The sequence below is a fragment of the Dermacentor variabilis genome, chromosome 5 (genome assembly GCF_050947875.1).
Source record: "Dermacentor variabilis isolate Ectoservices chromosome 5, ASM5094787v1, whole genome shotgun sequence".
Classification (NCBI taxonomy): Eukaryota; Metazoa; Arthropoda; class Arachnida; order Ixodida; family Ixodidae; genus Dermacentor; species Dermacentor variabilis.
Window position 1 is genome coordinate 67,772,337 of NC_134572.1, and position 12,838 is coordinate 67,785,174.

General features: G+C 43.8%; 1 protein-coding gene across 1 annotated transcript; it reads left to right on the plus strand.

Moving 5' to 3' along the window:
- Nucleotides 1–1,440: 1,440 nt before the first annotated feature.
- On the plus strand, nucleotides 1,441–12,798 carry LOC142582742 (alpha-tocopherol transfer protein-like). Its single transcript, XM_075692752.1, has 5 exons — nucleotides 1,441–1,706; nucleotides 7,824–8,063; nucleotides 9,617–9,810; nucleotides 11,055–11,165; nucleotides 12,451–12,798. The coding sequence occupies exons 1-5, from the start codon at nucleotides 1,550–1,552 to the stop codon at nucleotides 12,682–12,684; spliced, it is 936 nt and encodes a 311-aa protein (XP_075548867.1). The 5' UTR covers nucleotides 1,441–1,549; the 3' UTR covers nucleotides 12,685–12,798.
- The last annotated feature ends 40 nt before the right edge of the window (nucleotides 12,799–12,838 follow it).

The window sequence follows — 12,838 nt, forward strand, 5'->3', positions numbered from 1 at the left end:
ATTGTTGCCATAAACGAAAATACAATAATTGCAGTTCCTCGCCTTCGTTATCCCCTTCATAGTCCTCGTCATAAACGGATGTTGCGGAAATAGCGATGAATGTCCAATTTACGTTTTTACTGCTACTTGGACACATAAGACTCACCTGCGCTTGTACTGTGGTATCTAGACAGCATATTTCACCCTTTACAAGAGTTTTCTAGATAAACGAATCCATGTAAGGAGTTTGGATAGCGATTTGGGTTATTTTTGTGTCACGCAAATACACGGTGATATTAGTATGCTCTGAGGCGTCTAGAGATTCACACCATATAATTTATGTCATCACTGACGTAATCTTGAGAAAAGAAACGGGGGTCATGTTTGTTTTTACTGCAACTGGAATTGACAATGCAGTGTTAGTTTCAATAAAAGCTGGAACTTGACAACAGGCTAACGTTTCAGGCAACAGGCTAGCGTAAGTGCACATGATACTTCCTACTGGACGTAACAGGGGGTAGCAGCACACATCAGCACCTCTAACATAACAGTATATCTGCGTGGACTGACCTTGACGTCTTTTAGACCGAATAACGCTAAAATTAAAAGACATTTCACGTAAAAAAGAGGATCGTGCTAACCGTCGCCCGTGGCCTCTGCTGAAATGTACGAGCTTTCGGGCTCTTCTCGTGACGTCACGGCTTAAAGTGCAAATACGCTTCGTCAGCTGGGAAGTATTGAACATACAAGCAGGTCCATGGGAAGGATCGTGATTGCGCTCACGAAAACTATACAGACGCTTGCTTAGTCGCCTTTCCCTGCGAAGGGCCCATGTGCCTTGTTACTGGCCTAGAGCGTCCCACAGTTCGAAGAGGCTTCGCGAAACAAACGTAGCACTAAGCGACAATGTGTAAGACAAGCAGTTGCTGCCTGACATAATTAGTTATTGTGGAAGAACGCATGTCGGCTTGCTTGGCTGCGGCGTATTGTAAAGGTATTGATTAGCATATAAGACAGTGATCGGTAAAGCAATCTCAGCTTCTTCCGCTGAGGCCAAGCCGCATGCCGCGTTCATATCTAGGGTCAAATAAAAGTGGCCTACTGATACTCCAATGCAAGGCCGTATAAGATGCGCCGCATACTCGAATTACGTGAAGCGCAATCAATACGATGCAGATAACCCTCGCAGTGCAGCCTGCTGACCTGGAGCAACGCGTAGCGCGCAGCAAACCAGGACACAGCGCGGCGGGCATTCCGCCTCCCCTCGTGGCCCATTCATTTAAAGTATGCATCAGGCACTGCGACAACAGCTTTCAAGGCTGCCGCCTTCATTACAACTCACTCTCGCTGCTCTCTCCCTGTAACCTGTTCCCCGGAGCCCGCTGTTCGCATAAACATTTTCGTTGTCGAGGGAACGAGAGAGGTGGAGGGATCTCTGCATGGTCACGTGTGACCCTTCCATCCGCGCAGTCTGAGGCCACTCTCACTCTCGCAAGGTTTCCCGGCTTTCGAGAGTGACACACAGGCGCGCTGACTCTTCTGCTGCGGCCGCCACCGTCCACACCTTGCAATGTCCGGTGTGTACACCAAGAAGTCCGTCGATGACGTGCACGACACTTCGGTGGGCGCTCTACCTTTCAAGTTGCAGCGGATAGCGGAAGAAGAGCTGGGCGAGACACAAGCTAAGAGACAGGATGCGCTCGAGAAGCTCACGCAGCTCTTGGAAGGTAAGATTACATTGTGCGGCATGTTTTACAGTGAAGCCGTTATCCTCTAGTTGGTCGGAAGTTTTGAGTCCGTACTCACCGAAAAGGAAACGGCACCTGAAAAAGGGTTCTTTTTTTTAGTTTTTGTGTAACAGAATTATGTTTTCTCGTATATTCAAATTACAGTCCGATTCTATCATGTCCGCAGGTAGTGTGTAAGTCGTATACAATTTTTCTGACGCATTTTACGTTGAGAATTTCAGTAACGCGCTTGCGCCAGGTGAAAGGCTTACCAGAATGAGGATGTATGCTCCACTCCAGCACACCTGCGTGCGCGCGTGACGAACGCGTGCGCGCGATAAGTCTGTCCTTGATGCGTGGACGCCCTGCCCGTTGTATCTGCCGCACAGCGTGTGCTCGTAATCGACATCGGGGCAAACACTGTTCAAAAAATCACAGTAACGTTTGGCTTCGTCAACGCGGGTTGCGGGCAAGCGTATGGACGCCGCGAATGTGCACCGTAGCGTCGAAGCACAAACGTAACGGTCGCGAACGCAGTTGCGGAAACTACATTGATTTCGACGGTGTGATGCCTTGTGGTGGTGGTAGTGCTTGTGCAACGTCGGCTACAGACCCTCTTCGTGATTACCAACAGAGTTCCCGGAAGACTGCCAGTTAAGAGGAAGCTTTAGATCGGTGCTCCCATCTAAATACATCTAAATGTAGAATTCGTTTTTATCGGCAACGACTGCATCAAATTTGACGAGGTTTGTCGCATTTCAAAGAAAAAACGTAAAATCTAGTGATTGTTCGTCTCTAGTTTTTTAGTTAGGTCGTCAAATTTTTATAAAATATTGGCAACAATCGAAAATTTTCAAAAAAATGACACTATCAAGTTTACACCTCCTAACTCAACAACAAAAAATGGTAACACAGTTCTGTGAATTGCATCTAATAGTACATCTAAAACGGACAAAATTGACGTGTTACACATGAATATAAAAAATTTTAATAATATGTAAATACAAATTTTCCAGAACCCTTGTAAACAACGTAACAAATTCACGTAAGATCTTAAACGACATATCGAATTTGTTCGCTTTGAATAATCTAATAGAAGCCGTTTACAAAACGAACCGCGATATCTTTTCTTGATGCCGATCTATGAATTTATAAACTTCGTGCTTCTATTTGTTTCAGACTGTCAAATATTTGAAAATCTTTTTAACAAAATTCAAGCCCTCAACCGATATTTCGATTCCAACAGTTACTAGAATTTAACTTTCTCTCTCAAATGCAACAAATTTTACGTAAAAATGTCCAGCGGTTATCTCAGAAAAACGTTTCTTTTTTTGCGTTTTACGTGTATTTGAATAGGCCGCGTCGGAGTTGGGCCCGAGCTAAAGCTTCCTCTTAAGCCCTCTGGAAAAGCGCGTTAGAATAGTCTTTAAATTTATAGAACTCTCCAGTTGGCACCAATTCTGCTGTACAATTGGAGTGTTCGACGAGTGAACCTTATTGTGAAGTACAACAAAAAGAATCCATACATGAGCTCGATGCATGGCATACGTTCTGCTTATCTGAACACATCAAAAATATGTGCCTACAGCATGCTATGCTACAAAATATTCCTATTTTCTTGGCTAACATGACTGTCAATAATGCAGCAGAGGAAGTTGTCTGGGGTCCTGAACACGCTGCTGCCATGGAGGGGAGAAAAGGGTCTCTAATGGAGGCAGAATTTTCTTGTGGATTCACTACCTAGCCGTCGCATCTGCTTGTAACGCCGTGTGCAGATTAGTAAAATAAGCAAAAGGAGTTCGGGGTTGTAGCCCTTTTACAACATGATCTGTTGGAATGACCATAGTTTGTTGTTTTCTGGAAACATTAGTCAGGGTACCGCACAAAGTTCAATGTATTACCTGTCAAATGTGACGCTTTGTTAGCCGCAGTGAGGAATTCGCTCTTTTACTGTGTTGGCGCGGACTCTGTCAACCTAAGCAACATGAGTTGCTTAGAATGTGTAGTTTTTCTTTATTCCGTTTTTGTATCGTTTGTAGGGACAAACGTCTGGAAACCAATGCGCTATCGAGTAGGTAGGAGCAAGTCTACATAAAACGACATTAGAGCTTCTTCTACATGACTTGAAATAATTGCGAAAGATATGAACTAGCGTACATGTAAAAAAATGCCGCATACATCCACGTGGTGCAAAAAGGTCAAAACAGAGTCCTCGTTCATTGCCAGCTACGGCGAACACCGACGCGAGCGAAATCAATGCCGATTGATAGTGGGATATTAAAGGCTGAGTACTGACCAGGATGTTTGTTAACAGGAAAACCGCTCGGTATCATAAACGTCGATATATGTATGCTTCGAAGGGAACAAACGGTTAGAAGCAGAGGCATATTTCGTGTACAAACTGCAAAAAAATAATACTTTACTGGCTACGCATCTGCGGCTTCGCATCTTAAGCGTGCGTTGCCACACAGTCCGTCTTTCTGAAACTCAATGTTACAGAACTGCTTACGTCCGTGCAAAGGTCGGCGGTCGCAACGTCGGCGTGCTGCAGGAAGCACGTACGCTGAATACTCTATATTTTCAGTCGATTAGAGGCAAAGCGGGCAAAAATAAAAACGATCTAACGCACGAAATATTTACATCAACGGGAAACGCTCGATTAGGTACAGTGTTTTTTCTTTTAATTATTATATTGGCTTGTCGGCGTGACCAGGCGACTTACAACCACTTACAGATGCTGGTGCAAGCGTCAGCTTCCATTCAAATCATGGGTACTTTTTATTGGATCAAGCGGTGCAGCCTTTCTTCACTATACCTATAGCCGGGGGCCGACGACAAATGTTCTTAGCAAGCAGAACTTTGGCGAGTTGGTTCATGGTCGGATGGTTGGGAAAGCAGCACTATGTTCACATCTGCTATGTGTCATGTGTCAGTCCCATGTGTTATATGTCAGGCAGATGTCAGATGTGTCAGATGTCGGACACATGTGTCATGTGTACTATGTACTCTCTGCCCTGTGTTTTAGCGCTGCGTAAAAGTACCGCTAAAACTTTTCCAGAAGCCACTGGGCGAGGCGCATGGCTTTAGAGATGCCACAACGCTGTGACCTTGTATATACGCACCTTCTCTCAACATCATCATTAACAAGCCCTTTTCCTATCCGTCCCTTTTCCTCGGTGTCGAGTAACAGGCCAGAGCAAGGTATAGCTCAGGCCGCCCTCTCTGCCTTTCAGTAAATAAATTAATATCTATCTATCTATCTATCTATCTATCTATCTATCTATCTATCTATCTATCTATCTATCTATCTATCTATCTATCTATCTATCTATCTATCTATCTATCTATCTATCTATCTATCTATCTATCTATCTATCTATCTATCTATCTATCTATCTATCTATCTATCTATCTATCTATCTATCTATCTATCTATCTATCTATCTATCTATCTATCTATCTATCTATCTATCTATCTATCTCTTCCCAACCGTTCTTAGCAAGGCCGTAAATTATTCCATTTCGCAAGGGTGCTCGTTGCCATCGATGATCATGACAGTCGAAATCCAAACCAACCTCAGAGCCAATATATAACTAACCGGGAATATTTAAGTAGTCAATAAGCGTTACTTCGTTGGCTTCTTGAAATAGTTTCGCTGAACTAGTGAGGTCTTGGTTGTGCAGCCATCTGTTGCCGTCTCCAGGAATTTTAGACGTTACCCTTTCGGCAATCTGTTGAACTTCACTGCAATATAGCAGCGTAATTCAATGGGCAACATTTAAAAATATGTATAGTACAAAATATTAGCCGAGTTTAAACAAGTTTCTAGTAGCAACGTCGAAAGGGTACTTCCTTCTAATAACATACGCATTTAAGCATCTTTTCAGCCCCTAATCCTACGTTATATCAGTGTTTAGGTCAGGACCAAAATACTGTTATAACGCAGAACTAATTGCCGAGTAAGTGTGATAAATGCGTACGTTAATAAAAGTAAGTACCCTATCGACCTTGATAACGAAAACTTGTTGAAACTAGGTTGATCTTTTGAAATATAAATCTTGGAAAGTACTGCCTCTTCAGGTACACTGATGTGATGCGCCGAAGCTCAACGAATTATCATAGGGGCAATATCCAAGATTCCTAGGTGTGCACTCGAGGCTCACTGCCCCAAAGTGCTAAAAATACCAATTATTCTATTAGCATAAAATACGCGTTAATTCGCTCTTTAGCCTATCAGAAGAATTTTTCGTAAACGCCTTTTAATGTATGTACGAATATATTTGTGCGAGTTACAAGAACGCACATTAACACTCTTCCCTTCACCGGTGTTTGTCACCACTCACTTAAACATCGCATCGACACAGTAACGATGTAATTTGAAGCTGCAGAAATGAAACAAACAACGAGAAGGATGAATTTGGAGAAGCAGCGGATGTTAGTTAAAACATTGCCACATTTAAATTTCTATAAGGTGCGTCATTACTTTGGTTTCTGGGATGGGGTCAAGTTGCCCATTTATGAAGCCTTAATCGGTTAGCCGTTACATGGACACGAAAGGCGAATTTGTATTGTCAGCTTCCTGTTCCGGATATATATAAGTACACACATATTTAAATAAGTAAAGCTTTCCAACGGCCGTATTTGAGAAAAGACCTTTAGCAAAACAGATATTATAACAATTAGATCACGAAATACTTTTTTTTCTTTTATGCGTGGCACTTGATTGAAGCGAGTTAACATCGTATGCAAGCATTACACAGACAAAGAGCAATAAATGTCACTTTAGAAAGAACCAACAGACATGATTTTTATGAGCAGTAACCGATTAGGAAAACGAGCACAGTTGCCCCTAAAAGAGGAGCAACGACAAATAATTAATCAATCGAGGTCACCAGTCCGGTTGAGAGCTTTTTGGTTTAGAGGTTTTGCTTTCGTCATTACTTGTATCCGTATTTGCACGTCCGCCTTTCAGTAACGGAAATCCGTACCAACCAGCGCGTTATAAAATAATTTGCTTTGTGAACCCAGGAACTGGTGCCTTCCTGTAACAGCGCTTAGTTAGTCAACAAAAACGTAATACTATAGGTCAATATTCAAGAAAGCATTCTTACGCTGGAAGTGATCGCAAAAGTAGACACCAGCCAGTCGCAATGTCAGACAAATTATTAGTGAAGGCGTCCGGCCTATTGCAGACGGCACTTACGAACAAAAATGATTAATTCGGCCCAGATTTTTCAGCAGTTTTCGAAACCCCTCTTTAGTTTTAACTTCGCCCACCTTGGGCATTACTAAGCAAGCTGACCTCAACAGGTTAAGAGTTGTCCTGTCTACTCCCACCACCTCTGTTCACGTCTTCAGATTCGAGTTCATTGATCTTCATTTTACCACATGAACCATGTAGCCCAAGAACGAGCAATCAGAAGTTATCTTAGGTTCCGTAACTTGTAAGCAAATGCAGGCTTCCTGCCACGATTGACCTGTTTCATTAGTAACTTATAAATTCCAGTGACCGAATACACAGAGCCTTTTCTTCCGTAAGGGTGGTTTTCCTTAGGCCAGGCGCGTTTCCTAATGATGTCTAACATCCCAATTGGCTCGCAGCTGTTCTGCTGAACAGTTTTAGCGTAAGAACGTGTTTGTGAATTCGGGCCCAGGTGACGTATGAGTAAAGCTTTTCGTTCGTAAATGCTGTTTACTATTGGCCAGGTGCCTTCGCTGGTAATACGTCTGACATTGCCAATGACTGTCATCTACCTTTACGACAAATTCTATAGCGTAAGAACTTTTTGTAGGGTCCCGTATTGACAAAGCTCCTTTCATCTACGTGGCATCCGCGATTGACCACCACCGCGGTGATCGCTTGCCACGCCGACCCATCCAGCAAATCAGAAAACTCTACGTAATAGGAGTTTTGCAAATGCAACCCCAGGTTTATTGTGTCTTTTGTTTCTCTAAAACACCGCTGGAAACCTGTACTTTTTTGTTTTCAATAGTGAAACTGGGTCACGAGTAGTCTCGACCAATGTTCTTTGGAGATCCCAACAAGTTCTAACAAATGCAGATATCTTCAGCTCATTTTAAACTCGGACCCCGTGCTTTCGCTTTCTGTGCCACAGCGGAAGCGGAGCTCAACGCAAACAAAGATCCCAAGTTCCTGCTGCGTTTTCTCCGGGTACGCAAGTACAACGTGGACGGCGCACTTCAAACTATCCGCAACTACTACAGGAACAGAGCTTCCTGCGTGTCCATCTTCCGGGACTTCTTGCCGCGGAAGGCACCGCCGGCGGGCCGCAAGCTGATGATGGTGATGCCCGAGAAAGACGTTCGTGGGCGTCCCATAATCCTTTGTAAACCAGGCAAGTTATATGTCGTTATGCAACCAACTTGTGTTCTATAGCTTCAATGTTATCATTGCGGGCAGACTACTGCTCTTGCTGCACTGTCACCTTTGCCGTAGATTGCGACGCCTTCAGTAGACAGACCGCACTGGAAAGCAGTTCACCACTGCGAAAACCGGAAATTGTGCAAGTAAATAATCAAATATTAGCAACTGAAATCTTCGAAGAAAGCTCCTGCCGGAGCGGCATTTACTACTTTCCAAACTCAGCGTGGTAATGTATGCTTTCTTCGAATATGTGAAATTTCTGAAAGAGCTGCTCAAATATGTAAATTAAGCTAAATGATTTAGAGTGCGTAAACGTCTTTCAGCGTTCTTGGCGTTCTTTCAGCGTTCTCCACAGATTTAGTACAAGATCTACAAACAGTATGGAATAAGAAATTGCGGAGATGACTTCATTGATTGTGGTATAACTGTGTTGCCTTTGTAGGTAGCCGCAACTGACGAAAAAGCGAGCCGGGTTTAAATCACGCATTGACGCTGAATCTGTCGCTAGGTGCTCCACGCTTTAGTTATGAAGTAAGCTCAGGATAGCTAAACGGGTGCGATGTTTCTTAACCTACTTGCATTGCTTTCTTGCATGCCATATATATCTCACTCTCTCCGCGAAACTTCATTTCTGGCTACGACAAGATGTTATGATTCTTTCGTACTACGTGAACATTTGTGCTGTCTATGAGAGAGAGAGAGAGAAGGCACTAGACAGACTTGTGCTCCTATCGTCGACAGCCTTTCACATCGCACCGTTGCTCAGAAGTGTCATCGCACCAAGCCTAGTACATAAAATTTCGGCTGCGTATTTTACTGAACTTCGGAGAAAGAAATATATATATATATATATATATATATATATATATATATATATATATATATATATATATATATATATATATATATATATATATATATATATATATATATATATATATATATATAAACTAAAGGCCCTTCGCTTAGAACAGTGACTGAAAAGCGTAGCACGAGCGTCTCTCTTGCACCTGCTGCAGCTTACATATAAGTGCTCTCGCTCATAAACGCATGCTCACGAACTTGCGCTAGCAACACGGAGGTACTGCACGAATTGGTGAAACCTCCGTGCTTGCTAGAGCCCGGTAATGGGGCTTTATCTTGCATGCACTCAGCGTATGACAGCTCTCAGCTTTGAGATTATGAAACAGACATGTGCATCTTTTTTTCACTTGCATCTCTTTATTTAGTTTTCGTATGTTTTTTTTTTGTGTGTGTGGCAAGAAAAGCAATGTTTTTGTGATATTTCTTCGTATTGTTTTCGTGATATAAAGGAACGGTTCCAGGCAAGACAACACAAACCGGCACTAACACAAAGTATAACTTCTTATCGCAAAGAAAACTTTGCTTGGTCACATATGCAGGAGGTTCGTATTACACGCCAGTAGAAACACTAAGTATAATTTGCAAGTTAATAGCTTCCATAAGGACGTCTGGCTGTCTGATGAAAGAATGATATGATATATATACCTCTTATTACTCCAGGTGTATGGATGCCGAACGAGCTTCCTTACGTAGACCTTCAGTGCACGTGGCTCATCTGCATGGAACACATAGCGGCCGACCCAGCAGCGCAGGTCCTAGGAGTTGTGCTCTTGGTGGACTACGCCGAATTTACGGCCGACAAGATCCTATCGCTGAGCTTCGGCCTCATCAGGAGAGCCCTGGAATATATCCAGGTGCGGACACCCAGTCAATGCGGGATTCATCTCTCTCTCTAGAAAGAGTCTCTACAGCAAAGTTCAGGTACTTCAATGCGTGACGACAAGATCTCCCAGGTAGCAACAAGCTAATCTCCGTAAACACAGCTCGCACATGATGGATATTAGATAGTCGCGAAGTAAAATAATCTCTGAGGTAGATAGCTACAAGCACTCCCACTAGCTATGGTTGAATAAAGACGAAAACTACCCGAATCCGGCTTGTAAAGCTCATTTGCTTCAGCATATATAGTGGAATGACGTCGCAGCTAAGGCTTTGAAGTTTAAATTGTTAGTTATAATAATATCGCGGTAAAGTGATGCAAGACGAGGAGGCAGGAAGTAGAAATACCCAAGACACAGCGAACTGTTTATTTAGGGGAATTTGTACCCTCGAAACTTAAATACACTTCGATGCGGCAACAACAGCGAGAGCGCTTGTCGGTCGTGATATCGAAACACACGGCTATCATGCTACCCCCATTCCATACGGGCGTCATTGCGCGTTCTACGTTACCTTGCTATCCTCACTGAAATTCGAGGACGTACTACAACAATCGGTACACTATGACAGGGCGAGCCCGTCTTTCTACGTGTGGCTACAACATTGGAGGCGCACGAACGCCAGGTTTAATCGGCCAAAATATGCGTGGAAATGTTCAGAAAATTCCACCCCCCCCCCCCCCGAAAAGAAAACACTGATTTTAGTAGTGTGTAGGAATGCACACGCTACTTCACCGACAGCGATGTGACTTCGACGGTTTTCAACGTCTGTATAAAAAGCGAGAGTTAAGAGAGAGTTAACGATTACAATTCAAATATATATTCTGTGAATTCGCCTGCCCATACCACGACCTGATTATGAGGCACGCCGCTGTGGAGGATTGCCGAATTATTTTGGCCACCCGCGGTGCTTTAATGTACGCCTAAATGTAAGCACACGAGCGTGTTTGCATTTGGCTCCAATCGAAATGTGGCCGCCGTGGACGGGAACCAACTCGCTACCGCGAGCTGTCCCTCGATGTTTCGACACGCAGGTGTGCACGACCTGCAACGAAACTCGCCACGTAGCAGCTCCTGATTTGGGGGGAAAGGAAACGTTGACGACATGCTGTTCATGTATCTCAAGGAAAGTGCAGACTGACATTTGTTGTCCGTGTATGTCAACTGTCATCGGTCGCCCGCATGGTGTAATGGATTTGCTTTTTTTTTTTACGTTCCAGGATTGCATGCCGATGAGAATGAAGGCAGTGCACATAGTGAGACAATCGTACGCGTTCGACATGTTTTTTGCGCTCATCAAGCCTTTCATCAAGGCGAAGCTGGCCGAAAGGGTAAGCGAAGTCACGTACTTTTTTACTTACTATACGCGTGGCTTATTAGGTGGCATTTGGCTTAATTGCACAATCGGTTGCACAAAGCGCTTTGAATTAAATGGTGTCGCGGCTTCCGTGGCCCGTATACTAAGACAATCAAGTTGCTGAGCCTCCCTTTGTAACTAGTTCCTCTTATCTTTGCAAACACGAAAAAAATATATATAAAACGCCACCGCTCAGCATTGATATTAATTAAGTAACTGATTGAGGCTGAAGATGTAACCCTCAGACGGCAGTGCGCTGCTGACGATAGGTGATGACCTTGATGTGTTTGGCGGATATCACTGTTAAAGTTGATGTTATGACTCGCTTTTTATCTTTCTTTCTTCCTTTCTTTTTTCGCTTCTTTTTACGCCCACGACGCTGCGGGCTTTGTGTATCGCGTTTTGAAGCTTCTTTACTTGGTTACCGCTTTCGATAACTACGTTGAAAATGACAACTGCGACAAAATGTTGCACCACTTAAAAATCATATGTATCGATAGTGTAGGTAAGGACAAGGCTCAGTGTAGAAGTCTGCGCGTACAAAGCGAACGGACACGTTCCGAACAACTCCCGAAAATTCAGCTTTTCCATGCTGAAGCTAACAAAAGGGCCGTCAATACAGCTCGGCCGAAGAGACGCAGAACCCAGACACGGCCAGACCTGAACCAGCTTGTCCGCTCGCTGCTCCATACGCACCGCATTTGCTGCATGCGGCTGTACTTATAAGTTTTCGCGAGTCTTAGAGGCAAAAAGCATCATCGGGACTCGCAGCAGCATGCCGTGTGCGACTGTTGTATTGGAGTCATAGCAGACCACTCTGGTAGCTGTGGGACATGCCGCTAGCGGTGCCTACCGTTTGTGACAAAGAAATGTCAACGTTCTTAAGTGAAAATCTGTATGATTGCTACACTAACGGATTTGCCGCAATTACTTTAATGAAATCTATTGGCTGTTAAGAAATTGAGCACAAGTAATATATTGTTGCACTCTTCCTTCAATCTTAAACTATAACCTAGAAAAATTGCTTCTTATTTCTTTTTTTGGGGGGGCATTTGAAAAATAATTCGCGGCTTCATTAAAATGGTTTCCTCTTACATAAGCAGTGAAGGGGTGTTAGCGTTCGATGTAGAAGACGTTTTAAGTGTGACATTCCTAATTATTGAGTCTTCTGCCATTTGGGAACAATTGAATCTACGTTGCACAAAACTTATTTTCGTTTCTTTTTTCTTTTTCGTGCCTTGCACTCTTTTATCCCCAAGTTTCGCTTCCACGGAGACAACTTTGAGAAGCTCCACGAGGAGATCTCTCCGAAGACTCTGCCAGAGGAGTACGGAGGTCAAGGACCGCCTGTCGACCACGACGCATTTTGGAGGCGAGTGGATGCCGAGTCCGAGGACTTCGCTGCCGCCAACCGCTTTGGATACCCCATGAAAGACCAGGACGACTTGCCGCCTGACAGTGAGGATCTGAAACAAGAGCTCACGTCGCTGTGATTGCATCATCAACACTCACAACCACTCAGTGTGCGGGTGCTGTAAGACACAATAGTTATGTGCATCGCAGGAAGCACCGCGTTTTACGGCGAAATAAAATCAGTCCGACACTAATCCGCAGCGCTAGAGTGAAACAGCAAGGCATTACGGGCGT